Genomic DNA, 16,653 nt, shown 5'->3' on the forward strand with positions numbered 1-16,653 from the left:
TCTGTTAGATCGCAGCTGATTAGAACTGGTTCTAATCAGTTACCTGACTTATATTTTGCTAAAGCTGGGGGTAGGGGGAGGAAGGGGGACAGAGGGATACTTTCAACTCTGTGGAAACAAAACTGTTCACCCCATTTTTTTTACAACTTATTCATACGTGTACTGAATATATGCATATTTCCATTGGGCTGGGACAATTACCATTTTTAGAATAGTCAGGGTTCAGGAAGAAAACTTGAGACTTTAAAAAATTATAGTTATGATCCACAATTTTTCTTAGATGGAAGATTCAGAAAGCTGTGTCCTCATCTAAAATATTTGTTTGTTTGTTGTTGCTTTTTCTAATCAAAATATCATTTATTTTGAAATACATAGTTAGGAACCCCAGTTGGCTTGGTACTGTGATAGACTAAATGGCCATTATTTTCCATTCTAAACTTTTTCTAGTTGGATAAACAGGGAAGTGAATCCCCCATGCCTGGAATGCTCTCCCCCCTCTTCTCTAACTACTTACCTCTCTGACTTCCTTTAAGTCCCAAATAAATCCCACCTTTAACAGGAAGTGTCTTCCAACTAGTCTTATTTCCAGTGCCTTCTCTCTGTTAATTATTTCCTATTAAACCGTGTATAGCTTGTTTCTCGTATATTTTTTTGCATGTTGTCTCCCCCATTGGACTGCAAGTTCCTTGAGGGCAGGGACTATCTTTTGACTCTTTTTGTATCCTAGCCATTTAGCACAGTTCCTGGAACATAGTAAGAACTTAATAAATGTTTATCAATTGACTGATATAAATGAATCTCATTACTTTGCTGAATTACATTACTGAATAGAAACAAAACTTTTTGCTTTAAGCAGATAAGGCATTACAAGAGGCAATGTTATAGTGGATAGAGCCGGCGTCTGAATCAGAAAGACTTCAGTCAGGTCTTGTTTCTGACATATACTGGCTGTGTGGTCCTGGGCAAGTAATTTCAAGTCTCAGTGCCTCAGGTCCTGATTGGTTCAGAGTGAATGTAAATATCAATTGTTTTTGCTTTAGCCAGAAACCCTGAAGGTCTTCCCCTCCCAGATTGATTTTTTTTTTGGACTAGGTAAAAGAGGCAGTTCTCTACCTCATTTCTTACCTAGCCTTAATTACTGAAAGAGCACAGCCTCAGTCAAACTGAGACCTGTTAAAGACCTTAGCTTAAAAAGGCCAAAGTCTCCCATGGCATCCAGGACCTTCTCCATCCTGATATATCTTGCCACTGGTCTCAGATGGCTCTGGAGGAGAGAATGAGGCCTGGTAACCTTGCACAGCTCCCCCTCATTTAAATCCAATTCACTTGCATGTCATGGCATCACCTCCCTGATGTTGGGTTCCTCTTTGAGAATGAAGGACAAACAACAACCCAGGTAATTCTGTAGGATTGTAATTTGCAGAACATGTACTGATATAGTATGATAGAGGGAATTCTCTCATCAGGATTTCCCTTTACCGATGGGATCACGATCTAGTCTCTCTTAAGTCTACCACCAAAGGGAAAGATTTCTTTCATTCAATATATTCACAATAATGTCACTTAGGCTTTGAAGGCAGTTATAGTAGGGAAATTCCCCCAAAATGCTCTGGGTAGTGATCACATCTTCAGAATAAGTGCACCTTGAGTTTTATGAGTATCTTGAAGGTGATAACACTATTGGACAGAGTAAAATCTATACTGCCAGCAGCTTTGGAAGAATGATTCATTCTGAATAACTGAGCTTTCCAGGTAAATGAAGGTTTATTTCTTTGAGCAGAAAACTATATGAATAATAATAATAATAGCATTTTTATGTAGAAATCTTTCTAAAATGTATTATATGTTATTCTGTCTTAAATATATAACACAACTTACTCCTTGATAACAGGTTCATTTTCATCAATATTAATTGTACTATGATGCCCTGTTGAGATGACTATGACTACTTGTGGCTATACTTAATGTTCCAGATGGCTGTGACTTTTGAGTTCTTGTGCTTGTGTTTTTTAATACTGTGTCTTCTGTACTGTTAGATGTCATTTTTTTTCTGCTGTCAGTGTGCTTGCCATATGGAACCCCTTCATTGCCCTTCAATGTATAGGCTTGAAAACCAGCTCATTAGAATTTTGCAGGAGTAAAGGGCTTGAATAGATCTCTGAAAAGTGCATGAATTGTAGCAGACAGATTGTGTGATTCCTATTTTGGGTGTTCAGAGAACTTTTTAAAACTGTTTTCTTTGCTCTTGCTAGATCAGGTCAATGGATAATTCTGGCATAGTTATCAAAAGATCAGTCATATTGCTTTCTATTTAAATCTTTTATGCCAGAGGTACTGCTGGGATGACTGTTGAAAAAATATATTGCTGTTATGGCCGATGTGGAGGAGAAAGGCTCTGACCCCCTCATACTCTTCCTACTTCTCTCTCTTTTCATCTTTTTACAAGGGGATAGAGAGAAGGGCTTATAACATGCATCAGCTTGTATCAGCAACAACAAAAATACCATCTAGCCTAGATTTAGGAAGGATAGCCCCTGACCTATTCCGTGTTTTGCCTGGAAGGAAGGAAAGAGGCAATATTGCATAGTAGATAGAATGCTGGAATTGGAATCATTATGACCTGGGTTGGAATTCCACCTCAAGCATTTACTAGCTGTGTATCTGTGGATAAGTCATTTAATCTCTCTAAGTACCAATTTTCTCATCTGTAATATGAGGGAAACAGACCCTGTAATATCTAAGGTCTCTTCCAGCTCTAAATTTATGATCTAATGAGATTGACAGGCCATCAGGGAGGGGGAGTTAGAAATGATAAAGTTAGGCGTATGCAAATACTTTGAGGAATGAACAAAAAACAGTTCTTCACTGTATAGTGAAGCAATCGACCCATGGAACGTAAAGGTGTAGTCACCATTGGGAAGCCATTGCTGTCTGTGGACTCTGTGAGACCTTGATGTGGCCTCTTTAGGAATGAATTGAGTAACTTGTCAACAGTTACATTAATGTGTTTAGGAATCCAGTGGCATTTCCTGAATCTCACAAAGATCTCTTTCCCCCTTGCAGATACTCGGAAGACCTACAATTATTATAGCACCTTGTCATTCACCAGTGACAAATACTACTATGAGTTTGATAAAGAAGCTACCACAAATTTCACGGAAATGAGTCAGAGGATAGAAACAATGGTAAGTCAGAATCTTCTTCCCTCTATGTCACTTTGATTCACTTTGATTTACAGTACTACAATTAATACTGATAAGGCACCTGAACTGAGCTCTCCCTGCCAAGGCTAAAATGACTGGCTGTACCACTTGCCTCCTTTTCTTCATTTTTCCTTTTCACTAATGGGGGGTGATGCCCAATTGGGCTGCACAGCTGAGGGTTATTAAAATGTGGTTATGAGGGTGAAATTTATTTCTTTATTCCAAACTTTCTGAATGTCTTTCCCATATTGGGACAGAGCCCTCAAGTTTCAGAATGTCCAGACAAACAGCTGATTAAAAAAATAAAAATGTAAGGATATATGTGGAGTCTGAAGACCTAGATTTGAATCCTGGCTCTAATATGTATTCCCTATATGACCCTGGGCAGGTAAGTCACTAAAATCTCTAGGCTTCAGTTTCCTTATCTGTAAAATGAGGGTATTGAACTAGTCAACCAGTCTGGTCTCTTCTAGTTCTAAGTTGATGATTCTATGATCCTTCAGATTCAACCAATCAACAAGCATTTGCTACAGTCTTATGTGCTAGGTACCACGTAGTAGGCAATGGTGATACAATGACAAAATGGAACAATCTCTTCTCACAAGGAACTTACATTTTATGTGGGGGAGGGGAGGAGGAAACAGTATATACATAAATAAACAAACAAATAAATGAATATTGTACAAAACACACAAGGTAAAATTTTTTGGGGGGTGGGGTTTGTTGAGACCATTGAGCAGAGTTCTGAAGGGAATAAGGGATTCTAAGAGACAGTAGCAGATAAAGGGATCTTAGAATGGAGGACCTGGGAAAATTACTCCTGTAGGGCAGCTAAGTGGTGTGGTGGATAGAGAGATGGACCTGAAGTCAGGAAGACCCAAATTAAATCAGATGCTCACTAGTTGTGTGTCCCTGAGTAAGTCACTTAACTGCTATCTGTCTCCATTCCTTCATCAGTAAAATGGGACCATAATAGCACCTGCTTCCCAGAGGTGAGGATAAATCAGATAATATTTGTAAAACACTTTGCAAGCCTTAAAGAATTAATATGACCTAATCCTTTGATGTTTCTGCATTTCCATTTTGCTTTTTGGGTGACTTTCATAGGATCATAGAGTTGAAAGGGGCCTTTGCAACAAGGTAGTGTAACACCTTCATTTTACTGGATGAGAAATCGGGGTTTTAAGAGCTTAAGTGGCTTGCCCAAGGACACAGAGTAAGTAGCAGAGCTAAGATTCTAACTCAGGTCATCTGACTCCAAATCCTGCATTCTTTCCATGGTGTTCTGCCATCTTCCTCTTTCAACAGTGAATGGTGAAGAGCTGTGGTTATCATGACAGCATGATGTAACAAGGCCTGAGTCTGAATTGTGACCCTTGCACCCATTGCCTATGGGACCTAGAGCAAATGACTCAAACTCTATGAGCTTCACCTTCTTAATCTGAAACACAAGGAGGAGAATGCTTACACTGCCAGTCTCCCAGGGTTGTTGAGAAGAACGTACTTTGTCAACTGCTTGAGAAGTATGAACTATTGTTTTGGTAAACATGGCAGGAAGGCGAATACCACTGGTATGCCAGAGCATGGATGTGAAGTTACTAAGGTGTATACTTCTTGGTAATAGCATTAGCCTCAGAATATTCTAAAATAACAATGATTTGTCTAGTCCTAATTTTATGGGAGTACTACCAATGACTGTACAGAGGTATGGAAGGAAGTATATTATGAGTAATTCTTTTTTTTCCATTCTATCTCTCTTTTTCAGATTTTTTATTTGATATTTTTTAGTTTTCAGCATTGATTTCCACAAGATTTTGAGTTACATATTTTCTCACTATTTCTACCCTTCCCCCCCTCCCCACTCCAAGATGGCATATATTCTGATTGCCCCATTTCCCAGTCAGCCCTCCCTTCTATCACCCCCCCTTTCCCCTCCCCTCCACCCTTTTTTCCTTACTTTCTTGTAGGACAAGATAGATTTCTATGCCCCATTGCCTGTATATGTTATTTTCCTGTTGCATGCAAAACAACCTTTTTTTTTTTGAGAATCTGCTTTTAAAACTTTGAGTTCCAAATTCTCTCCCCTCCTCCCTCCCCACCCACTCTCCCTAAGAAGACAAGCAAGTCAATGCAGACCACACATGTATCATTATGCAAAACACTCCCATAAATAGTCATGTTGTGAAAGACTAACTATATTTCCCTCCCTCCTATCCTGTCCCCCTTTATTCAATTTTCTCCCTTGACCCTGTCCCTTTCCAAAAGTGTTTGCTTTTGATTACTTCTTCCCCCTATCTGCCCTCCCTTCTATTGTCCCCATTTTTTATCCCCTTCCCGCTATTTTCATGTAGGGTAAGATACACAATTGAGTGTGTATGGTATTCTCTCCTCAAGTCAAATCCGATGAGAGCAAGGTTCACTCATTCCCCCTCATCTGCCCCTCTTCCCTTCCTACAGAACTGTTTTTTCTTGCCACTTTTATGTGAGATAATTTACCCCATTTTATCTCTCCATTTCTCCCTCTCTCAATATATTCCTCTCTCATCCCTTAATTTGATTCTGTTTTTTTTAGATATCTTCCCTTCATATTCAACTCATCCTGTGCCCTCTGTCTATATATATATATATATATATATATATATATATATATATATGTATATTTCTGTCAGCTATCCTAATACTGAGGTCTCATGAATTACACTCATCATCTTTCCATGTAGGAATGTAAATAAAACAGTTCAACTTTAGTAAGTCCCTTATGATTTCTCTTTCTTGTTTACCTTTTCATGCTTCTCTTGATTCTCATGTTTGAAAGTCAAATTTTCTATTCAGCTCTGGCCTTTTCACTGAGAAAGCTTGAAAGTCCTCTATTTTATTGAAAATCCATATTTTGCCTTGGAGCTTGATAGTCAGTTTTGCTGGGTAGGTGATTCTTGGTTTTAATCCTAGCTCCATTGACTTCCGGAATATCATATTCCAAGCCCTTCGATCGCTTAATGTTGAAGCTGCTAGATCTTGTATTATCCTGATTGTGTTTCCACAATACTCACATTGTTTCTTTCTGGCTCCATGCAGTATTTTCTCATTGATCTGGGAGCTCTGGAATTTGGTGACAATATTCCTAGGAATCTTCTTTTTGGGATCTTTTTCAGGAGGTGATCATTGGATTCTTTCAATTTCTAGTTTACCCTCTGGCTCTAGAATATCAGGATAGTTCTCCTTGATAATTTCTTGAAAGATGATAGCTAGGCTCTTTTTTTGATCATGGCTTTCAAGTAGTCCAATAATTTTAAATTATCTCTCCAGGATCTATTTTCCAGGTTGGTGGTTTTTCCAGTGAGATATTTCACATTTTCATTCCTTCGGTTCTGTTTTATAATATCTCGATTTCTCATAAAGTCACTAGCTTCCATTTGCTCCAATCTAATTTTTAAGGTGGTATTTTCTTCAGTGATCTTTTGGAATGCCTTTTCCATTTGGCTAATTTTGCCTTTCAAGGCATTCTTCTCCTCATTGTTTTTTTGGCTTTTTGGAGCTCTTTTGCCATTTGGGTTAGTCTATTCTTTAAGATATTATTTTCTTCAGTATTTTTTTGTATCTCTTTTAGCAAGTTGTTGACTTGTTTTTCATGATTTTCTTGCATCGCTCTCATTTATCTTCCCAATTTTTCCTCTACTTCTCTTACTTGCTTTTCCAAATCTTTTGTGAGCTCTTCCATGGCTAGATACCAATTCGTATTTTTCTTGGAGGCTTTTGATGTAGGATCTTTGACTTTGTTGACTTCTTCTGGCTGTATGTTTTGGTCTTCTTTGTCACCAAAAAAAGATTCCAAAGTCTGATTCTAAATCTGGTTCCGTTTTCACTGCCTATTCATGTTCCCAGCCAATTACTTAACCCTTGAGCTTTTTGTAAAGGTATGACTGCTTGTAGAGTAGAAAGTACTTTGTCCCAAGCTTTAGGGGCCTTGTGCTGCTCTTTTCAGAGCTACTTCTACACAGCAAGCTCTGCCACACCAGCGTTCCTTCTCCCCCCAGGACCGCGACTCAGATCCAAGCAGGCTCTGCACTCCTGCTCTGATCCCCCACTTAATTCCTCCCACCTGGTGGGCCTGGGGCCGGAAGCCACAGCAGCTGGAAAGCAGCCCCAGAGCTGCACCACTTCCATGCCCCCAGTGCTGGGGCCGACCTTGTACTCCTTTCACTCCATTCTAGCAGTTCTACCCACTAACCTTCTCTGTTGTCTTTGGCGTTTGTGGGCTGAGAAGTCTGGTAACTGCCAAAGCTCAATGATTCAGGGCCCTGTGGACTGTTCCACCTGGCTCCCAGTCTGGTTGGTCCTGGCATGGCTCATGCTGGGCTCTGCTCAGCTCCGCTCCCAGCTCCGTGGGATAGACCCTTCCCTGCGACCATCCAGGCCTTCCTGGACTGGAGTCCTGCTTCCCTCTGTTATTTTGCGGGTTCTGCAGCTCTAGAATTTGTGCAGAGCCATTTTATAGGTGTTTGGAGGGACCTGAGGGAGAGCTCATGCAAGTCCCTACTTTCCAGCTGCCATCTTGGCCTCACCCCCTATTATGAGTTATTCTATTAGGGCATGGTTTATTATTCAATATATTGTAGGATAGAGCAGCTGGATGGTTCAGTGGATAAAGCACTGGGCTTGGAATTGGCAAGATTCATTTCATGAGTTCAAATCCATCCTTAGACACTTACTAGCTGTATAACCCTGGATAAGTCTCTTAACCTTATTTGCCTCAGTTTCTCATCTGGAAAATGAGTTGGGGAAGGAAATAGCAAAGCACTCCAGTATCTTTGCTCCCCCCAAAAAAACCCAAAATGAGATCACAAATTGTTGGATGTGACTTAAACGACTGAACAACAATGAAATATTGCAGGATAGATTTTATTTTCAAATTCCTAGGTCCTGGAACAATTCCTGATGGAACTATAAAAATTCCTATAGGGAGAAACACAGTGAGAGTTGATTGTCATTTGGCACCTTCTGGTGGCTGGTCTGGAAGACAATACAGATTCTCATCCTTAAACAGCAGAGAGTGTCTTCATAGGGAAGAGGGATAAAGCACACTTTAAAACAAGTGAGAATTGTAACAGGAGAATTAAACCTCAGAGTCTGATAATGTTTAGCCATCATCACACTGAACTGTGGGCAGCTTTGCCCTTGACTGATGGCATTTTTCCTGGGGGAATAAAGAATAAGTCCTCATTTATTAACTACTAGGGCAGGGAAAGTGACTTATAGACAAGTGTTAGCAGGATTTGGTACTGGAAGTAAGGTGCTCACTATCGCTTTTATGTACTGTATGCAACAGCAGAGGGAGCTCTGGGGAAATGCCAAGCATTTCCTTATCTCTCAGATAGCTTGCAGTCTCTATCCACTAAACTACTTCTTTTGACAGTGTATGGCACATAGAAGGTGCTTAACAAAGGCTTGTTGATTGATTTTAAGGCTGGTAGCACTCCCCTTTTAGTCTAAAAGTGTAACACACATATGTGTGTGTGCGTGTGCACGTGTGTATGTTTGTATAGATTTTTGAATTAGCCCTCACCCACTAAGAGAAAACTCTTTCACCTTTGCTGCTGCATGACTTAAGCATATACAGTTCTTTACTCATACCACATAAGAAAAAAAGAATACATTAAAAGAACTACTGCATAGGCTAAACATCTGTGACTTCCCTGAGACAGAGGCAGCCGCAATCTTTTTAGCCCATAGTCAAGCCCCAAACTTAGGAGTTCAAGCCCAGTCAGCTAGTTTGAGTGCTAAGATTCAAATTTCTGCTCCAATGTGAGGAGAGAATAACATCAGTCAGTCATGTCTGTTGCCAGTTATCTGTATATTCTAGGTTCCCACTCATTCAAGCAATAGACATTTATTAAAGGCCTACTGTATGCCAGGCACTGTGTTAAGTGTTGGGAAAGAGGCAAAAAAATAGTCTCTGCCCTCAAGGAGCTCACAATCTAATGGAGGTAGGGGGAGGGAGAGACAACAAGAAAACAAATATGTACATATATATACATACATATGTATATGTACATATGTACATACATATACAAATACATACATATATATATATGAAAAATAGGAAATAATTAAGAGAGGGAAGCACTAGAAATAAGAGAGGTTGGGAAAGGCTTCCTGTAGAAGATGGGACTTCAGTTATTATTTAAAAGAAGCCAGTTAAATTTGGTTATGTTCCCAAGAAAGGACTTCCAATAGCCAGGAGTTATGGGTTTATTCCTAAGTCAAAAATATTCTTTATATGTGTGCCTTAATATAATTGTACTCTAAATTTAAGCTCGCTCTTTTCTCTAAAGTTTGTTAGAACTTCTGAAATCATCTATCACAGACTTGGCGGGGAGGAGCATTTTTGCACCTACTATTTTTGGTATTCTTTCTCAGTAAATAGCTTTTCTAAAAGTTAAAAATGAGCAAAAAAAAAATAAAGGAAACCATTAGGCAGAGATGAGGAGGGAAAGTATACCAGGCATGGGGTGGGGATGGGGGAACAGACAGAGAAAGTGCCCGTACCTGAGGGATAGAGTATCTTGTTCTTGGAATAGCCAGGAGACCAGTGTTACTGGATGGAAGAATACATAGTGAGTAGTAAGGTATAAGAAGACTGGAAAAGTGAGGGGCTGGCCCTAGGTTATGAAGGGCTTTGAATCCCCAACAGAAAATTTTCAATTCTATCCTAGAGGCAATGGGGAACCACTGTGGTTTATTGAGGAGTGTGATGCTGTCAGACCTGTGCTTTAGGAAAATCATTTTATTGACTGAATAGGGGATAGATGGGAGTGGGGAGAAAGGAGGCAGGCAGACTGGCCAGCAGGCTATTGCAATCATCCTGGTATGAGGTGATGAGAGCCTGCACCAGAGTGGTGGCACTGTTAGAGGAGAGAAGGGGACATATTTGAGAGTTGTTGCTAAGATGAAAGTGGTAAGACTCCGCAACATATTGGATATAGGGGTGAGAGATGACAAGAAGTCAGGAATGAGACCTAGACTGTGAGCCTGAAGGACTAAGTACTGGGGTTATGAAGAAAGGCAAAAATCAGTCCTGTGCACTCCTGGAGCTCACAGTCTAATAGTACTAAAAACTTAAATGGTAAAGAAATGAATCCTTAGTCCTTTTGCTTTCTATGTTAATGAAAAATTTGGAATTCTTGCTATCCTATCAGATCAAATTGACTTTAGGTTAAACAGATATAGGAACAGCTTTGTATGCATTAAAATAATTTGGAGGAAAAAAAAGCAGCAAAAAGGTCACAGACTCTTCTTGGAGGATGTACTATGTGTTAAATTGCTTTTTTTCCCCCTCATAATTGTAGAACCTAACTTTCAAGTTCAATTAAGTTCAACAAGCATGGAGTCGTGAAACCAATTTGCAATGGTAGAGATTAGCAAAAAGCAAATTTTTTCATTATCCATCAGTAGCATGAAATAATTAGAATTTGAGAACAAGGCAAATATAAATTCATCAATTCAATTAATTTAAAAAAATTACTCGCTTTCTGAAAAGGGCTAGGTGAGGTGCTGGGGCTGCAAAGGTTAAAAAAAGGACATGGTTTCTGCCCTCAGTTTAATAGAGGAATACAATTAATTGATCGATTAGGTATTTTATTATAGTTTAATAGGGATATAAAATGTATACGATTAACAAGATATAAGGTAGAACGTGATGGGACAAAGAAGAGATATAGGTAAAGTGATTTAGGAAAATTTGGAGAGAATGAATGAATGAATAAATATTATTTATTGAGCAGTTAATATGTGTCAAGCAATGGGCTACCCTGAGGCTGAAATACAAAAGCAAGAGGTCCCAGCCTTAAATAAGCTTACATTTTAGTGAGGGAGAAAAAAGGGAATGATGGACTAGAGAAAAGGCTTATGGCCAGGAAGTCACAAATATGGTGAGTGGAACAAAGGAGCATTCCATTAACATATACTTTCCATAGGTGATTTGATTACATTTCTTAGAGAAAAAGGTGGAAGTGGGAGTATAGAGGTAGTAGTGTTATTTGGGTCAGGCTAAAAATAACCCGGTGTGAAAATAAGGGTGCTTGGTTTCTAAGAGATGAGAGAATTCATATTTATTTGGGAAAGAATCAAGAAAGCTTCATAGTGACACCCAACCAAGACTTGAAAAAAAGAGAAGACTTTAATAGGTAGAAATGTGAAAGATGTGGTGTCTAGGCATGGAGGAGGGCCCTAAACAAATGCACAGAGGTAAGAGAACACAGGATATTGTCAGAACAATAATAGTGCTCTAGTTGGACCAGAATAGAGAGTGCACAAAGGAAGGTAAACTTGGAAAGACAGATTAGAAGTTGATTCTGTAGGGTCTTAAATGTCAGGTAAGGACTTTATACTTTTCCTTGTACGCAACCACAAAGTCATAGAATCTCAGAGTTGGAAGGTACCACAGAGGTTGTTGATTTTGATCCATAGATAAATGAGAATTTCCTCTATAATTTTTCTCCTAAGTGGTCATTCAGCCTCTGCTTGAAGACCTCTAGTGAGAGAGAGTCCACTACTTCTCAAGGAAGCCTGTTCTACATTAGGATAGCCCTGTTAGGAAGTTTTTCTTCATCTACTTCTATCCTCTTGGGCAGAGTAGAACAAATCTAATCCTTCTTCTATATGACAGTGCTTCAAATATTTGAAGGACAGCAATCATGCTCTCCTTAAGTCTCCATGTTCCCCCCAAGTGTTCTCTTCTCCAGGCTAATCTTCTCCAATTCCTTTGACTGATCTTCATGTGACATGACCTCAAGGCCCTTTGCCATCACGGTTGCCTTCCTCTTAATGATCTTGGCTTATCAATGTTCTCCCTAAAATGTGGCACTCAGAACTGAACTTGGTAGCCCATGCATGATCTCACCATGGCAGAAGACAATAGGACACAAGCCAGAAGAGCTCCCTAGCCTTGGACCACTGTGTTCTTTGTATCTCTCATTTTCTAAAGTTCCCATTAGCTTTGTTGGCTACCTTTTCTCAATAGTCAGACACTGAGGGTTGATGAAGGATAATGAGGTGGGAAGACCTGGGCATTAATGTTACTGAGAGGCTGGGTTATTTTTCTGCATTGACTCAATTTAAGAAGGAATGAGACAGAGGGAAGAAAAGAAGGGAAAAAAAGAAATTTATATGGTAACTTTATTATATATTTAAAAAGAATAACAAGTTGTATACAACATTTCATGTGCAATTATCTTTTTTATTGCACTATGTTATAGAAATGCTTCTTTTATTCCATAAATTAAAAAAAACCAAAAAATTAAAAATAAAATGAATTTGAAAAAGATGGAATAGGGCAAAGTTGCCCTGAGGTAATTAATTCCCATTGTTGCTTATCAGGAGGCACCTAGAATTGTGACTGCCAATGTTTTTACCATCTGAAGCTGCCAATGCTGGCGTCATCTCTGAATGTGGTTTTTCTCTTTCTAATTGTGGTGGTGTGGGTCCATTCCTTCCTCTTTCTTCCTTGTTTTAGAGCAGGGGTTTCTCCACCTGGGGTCTGTGAACTTTCTACACAAAATATTTTCCAATATAATTGGTTTCCTTCGTAATCCCATGTATTTTGCAACATTATTCTGAGAAGGCGTCCATTGGTTTCACCAGACTGCCAAAGGGGTATATGAAACACAAAGATTAGCAACAGCTGCTCTAGCATTATTCCATATCCAATTATTCCCAAGGCAAGTTCAGAGCAGAGTGAAATGTGCAAACCTTGTTTAGCATGACCCAATGAGTTCTCTGTGATGTAACAGGCATGCCAGCGTCCTCTTATTAACATTCTGAATGTTTCTGAAACAGGTTAAAAATGCGTTTTATCAATCCAGCCTAAGGAGACAATTCATCAAGTCCCAGGTTATTAAGTTCAGGTATGTGGATATAAAGAACTTTCCTTTGTATATGAAGACAGATTTTAACGTAGTCATTAGCGTGTGTTTGTGTTGGAATATTTTTATAATAGTGATATTGTGTTCTTACATGTCATTTATGCCCTCTAACTCCAAAGTCATGCATTCATTTTATGGGTGGCTGTTGGCAGAGGTACATTCTATGGTCACAGTAGATTTTTAAATTTTTTTATTATGAGTTAAGCTAAGTATGAGAGTTATTTCAGTTATTTTCAGAAAGCTCTCCTTCTTCATCTCCACCTCCTGGTTTCACTGGTTCCTTCAATTCCTAGCTGAATCCTACCTCCTGCAGGAAGCCTTTCTGGATCCCCTTTATTTTGTTGTGTTGTTCAGTTATTTTGAGTCGTGTCTGCCTCTTGGTAACCCCATTTGGGGTTTTCTTGGTAAAGATACTGGAGTGGTTTGCCATTTCCTTCTCCAGCTCATTTTACAGATGAGGAAACTGAGGTGAACCACCTAGCTGCTCCCTTTACTTCTATTGGATTCCTTCTATTGATTATTTCCAATTTTTTCCGTCTATAGCTTTTGGTACAAAATCGTTTGCAGATTGTCTCCCTCATTAGGCTGTGAGCAAATTGAAAGCAGGGACTCTTACCATTCTTTTTATCCCCAGTATTTAGTACAGTACTTGGCACCTAGTGGGCTCTTAAAAATATTGACTGACTGATTGAAAGACAACTGGAATTGGAGTCAGATAATCTGGGTTCTAATCTAAGTTCTATGACTTGGTACCGTGGAAAGTGGCAGCTAGGTGATGCAGCAGATAGAGAGCCAGGCCCAGAGTCAGGAAGACTCATCTTCCTGAGTTCAAATCTGGACTCAGACACTTAGCAGCTGTGTGACCCTGGGTAAGTTCCTTAACCCTGTTTGTCTCAGTTTCCTCATCTGTAAAATGAACCGGAGAAGGAAATAACAAACCACTCTGGTATCTTTGACAAGAAGGCCCAGAACAGGGCTCAGAAATAGTTGGACATGATGGAAATGACTGAACAACAACACAGGGGAAAGAGCATTGACTCTGGAATCAGGAACCAGGTTCGAATTCTGCTTCTGATGCTTACTACCTGCATGACTTTGGGACAAGTCATTTCACTTTCCTAGGCCTTAGTATCTCCTCTATAATATGAAGGTGTTGGGTTGGTGGACCTCTCCCATCTCTTCCAGTTCTAACTAAATCCATGATCCTATAAAGTGGTTTAATATTGATCCAGAAAATAATCTAACACTCACTTATTAGTCAAATGAATAAGGAAACAAAAGGAGAAGGCAACAAAAACCAATAGCATTGTGTAGTGCAAAGAATAGCGGACTTGCAAGCAGAAAGGACTTGGATTTCAATCCTAACTTCCAAATTAATTAACTGTAGAACTTTGGGTAGATCTCTGTCTGTTCCTCCACATGCTTCAGTGTCTTTGCCTAAAAGTTATGCTTGTACCATGTATTTCATAAAGTTTCTGTGAGGGGTAAATAAAATAAAGTATGCTATGGTACGACTATAAAGAACAGTATAAATGTTAGGTGTTGGTGTTATTACAGCCTTTATTTGCTTTCTGACTATTTTGTCTTGCTTTCGTTTTGCTTTGTTTTGTGTATTGCATAGTCCTCAGGATCCTGGAGTGGTGGCCCATATGCTGATGGTTTTTAGATTCCCTTCTACACAGAGTTCTGAATCCATTAAAAAAACAATTCAACGTGTGCTGCATGAGAAACTCCAACATGCAACTGGGCCCCCCAAAGTAGACCCTTCGTCAGTTGTGCTCACAAGCAAGTTTCCCAATTTTCTGCAATTTATCTTTCTTGCACTAAGCAGTATTAATGTGGGTCTTGGGCACTTTCCTCTCCTTCTTGTATAGGCTAACCTGTTTCTAAAATGAGACTGCATGGTACCCTCATACTTCTAGAAGAGGATAGGGCTCAGTGCTGCTTTTTAGCTTCCAAAGACAAAAGCATCTGGCAGAGTCTCCTTCTCATGACCCTGGGTAAGATTATCTTGTCCATCACCCGTAGAAGATGACTAGAAATAAGACAAGGGAATCTTGTCTTCTTACCATAATTCTCTCCTCTCTCAGGCTACTATGAGTTCTTCTGAAGTTGTAGTATGTTAACTTCATCCTATCCATGTCCCTTCTCAAATAAATGTAGTATTGATAAACAAGGCATTACATATGCATTTATATATGTATATATATATATACACACACATATGTAGATACATAAACACACATACATATACACATATATGGATAGGGAATAGGGACTAGACCCAGGATTTCATTGGCATAGGAAACTCCCAGGTAAGAAAGTTTTCCTCTACCAATGCAGGTCGGTATCCTCTCTAAAATTCTTTACAACAAAATTTGGCTAGATCACTTAGAAGTTATGTGACTTGTCCAGGGACATACAGCCAGGGACATACAGTATCAGAGGCAGAACTTAAATCCACTTCTTCTGGCTTCCAAGCTACCTCTCTAGTCATTCACTATACCATAATGCCCTCTTCCTTCTTTCTCTCTTCCCCCGCCCCCATCTCTCCTTCTCTCTCCCCTTCTCCCCCTCTCCCTCTTCTTTCTCCTTTCCCTCTTCACTTATGTGTATGTGTATATATGAAATGCAGTCTTAATATGCCATGCTGCCTTGTTGCTAGTCTGGCAGTTAGTCAACAAACATCTATGCTATGTGCCAGGTACTTTGGTAAGCACTGGGAGGACAAATATGAACAGAAGGAGCTTACAGTGTTTCAATTGATTTGAAATTCATTTAAATGTGATGGATCTTAAATGATTTTGGATTAAGGAAAGACCAAATTGAAGAAGTCACTATTTCCTTAGTCACATTGTAGTAGAAACAGAACTTCCAGGGAGACAGGAAATATGGATTCTAGTCCTAGCTCTGATGTTAATTAGCAATGTAGCTTGGGAAAGTCACTTCAACTTCTCTGGGCCTCAGTTTTTTCATCCATAAGATGGGTAAGTTTGGACTAAATATCCTAAAATTCCTTTTAGTTCTCTAATTTATGTTGCAATTATTGTGCAATTTAGGGAAATAATTTATTCCTTTGTGTGAAACATTGAGTAATCACATGGTTTGCCAGATGAGCACCATTAGAAAGTTCTAATGGAAAACCTTCTCTGTCTTACAGGAGTTAAATTCCGTAAACAAATGTAGGCTTCTCATGTTAGATAATGTCATGGGATTTATACCTGGAAGGAATCTTATAGGCTTATAGGTAATTTAATTGCCCCCTCCCTTTTATAGTTAAGGAAACTGGGGCTGAGAGGGGCATGTACTTGCCCAACATCACACAGATGATAAATATTTAGTTTACTCAAACACAGGTTCTCTGACTCTAAATGAGGTGCTTTTTCCATGGCACCATGCTATGCCATGCTGCCCCTCACACTAATAACTCACATTGAGAGATTACCTTCCAGTTTACGAAGTATTTTATCTATATTATTTCATTTGACCTTCACTAGAACTATATGAAGTACATAGCGAGTCAGTCTTCA

At 39.3% G+C, this 16,653-nt stretch overlaps 1 protein-coding gene across 1 annotated transcript in view; it reads left to right on the forward strand.

The window, feature by feature from the left end:
* Positions 1–16,653, forward strand: part of TMPRSS11E (transmembrane serine protease 11E) — a 66,762-nt gene that overhangs the window by 38,446 nt on the left and 11,663 nt on the right. The window contains exons 3-5 of the mRNA XM_036764398.1: positions 3,064–3,185; positions 13,038–13,105; positions 14,745–14,908. Coding sequence (XP_036620293.1) covers positions 3,064–3,185; positions 13,038–13,105; positions 14,745–14,908 — 354 coding nt within the window. The remainder of the gene's footprint in view (positions 1–3,063; positions 3,186–13,037; positions 13,106–14,744; positions 14,909–16,653) is intronic.

The sequence above is a fragment of the Trichosurus vulpecula genome, chromosome 6, assembly GCF_011100635.1.
Source record: "Trichosurus vulpecula isolate mTriVul1 chromosome 6, mTriVul1.pri, whole genome shotgun sequence".
Taxonomy (NCBI): domain Eukaryota; kingdom Metazoa; phylum Chordata; class Mammalia; order Diprotodontia; family Phalangeridae; genus Trichosurus; species Trichosurus vulpecula.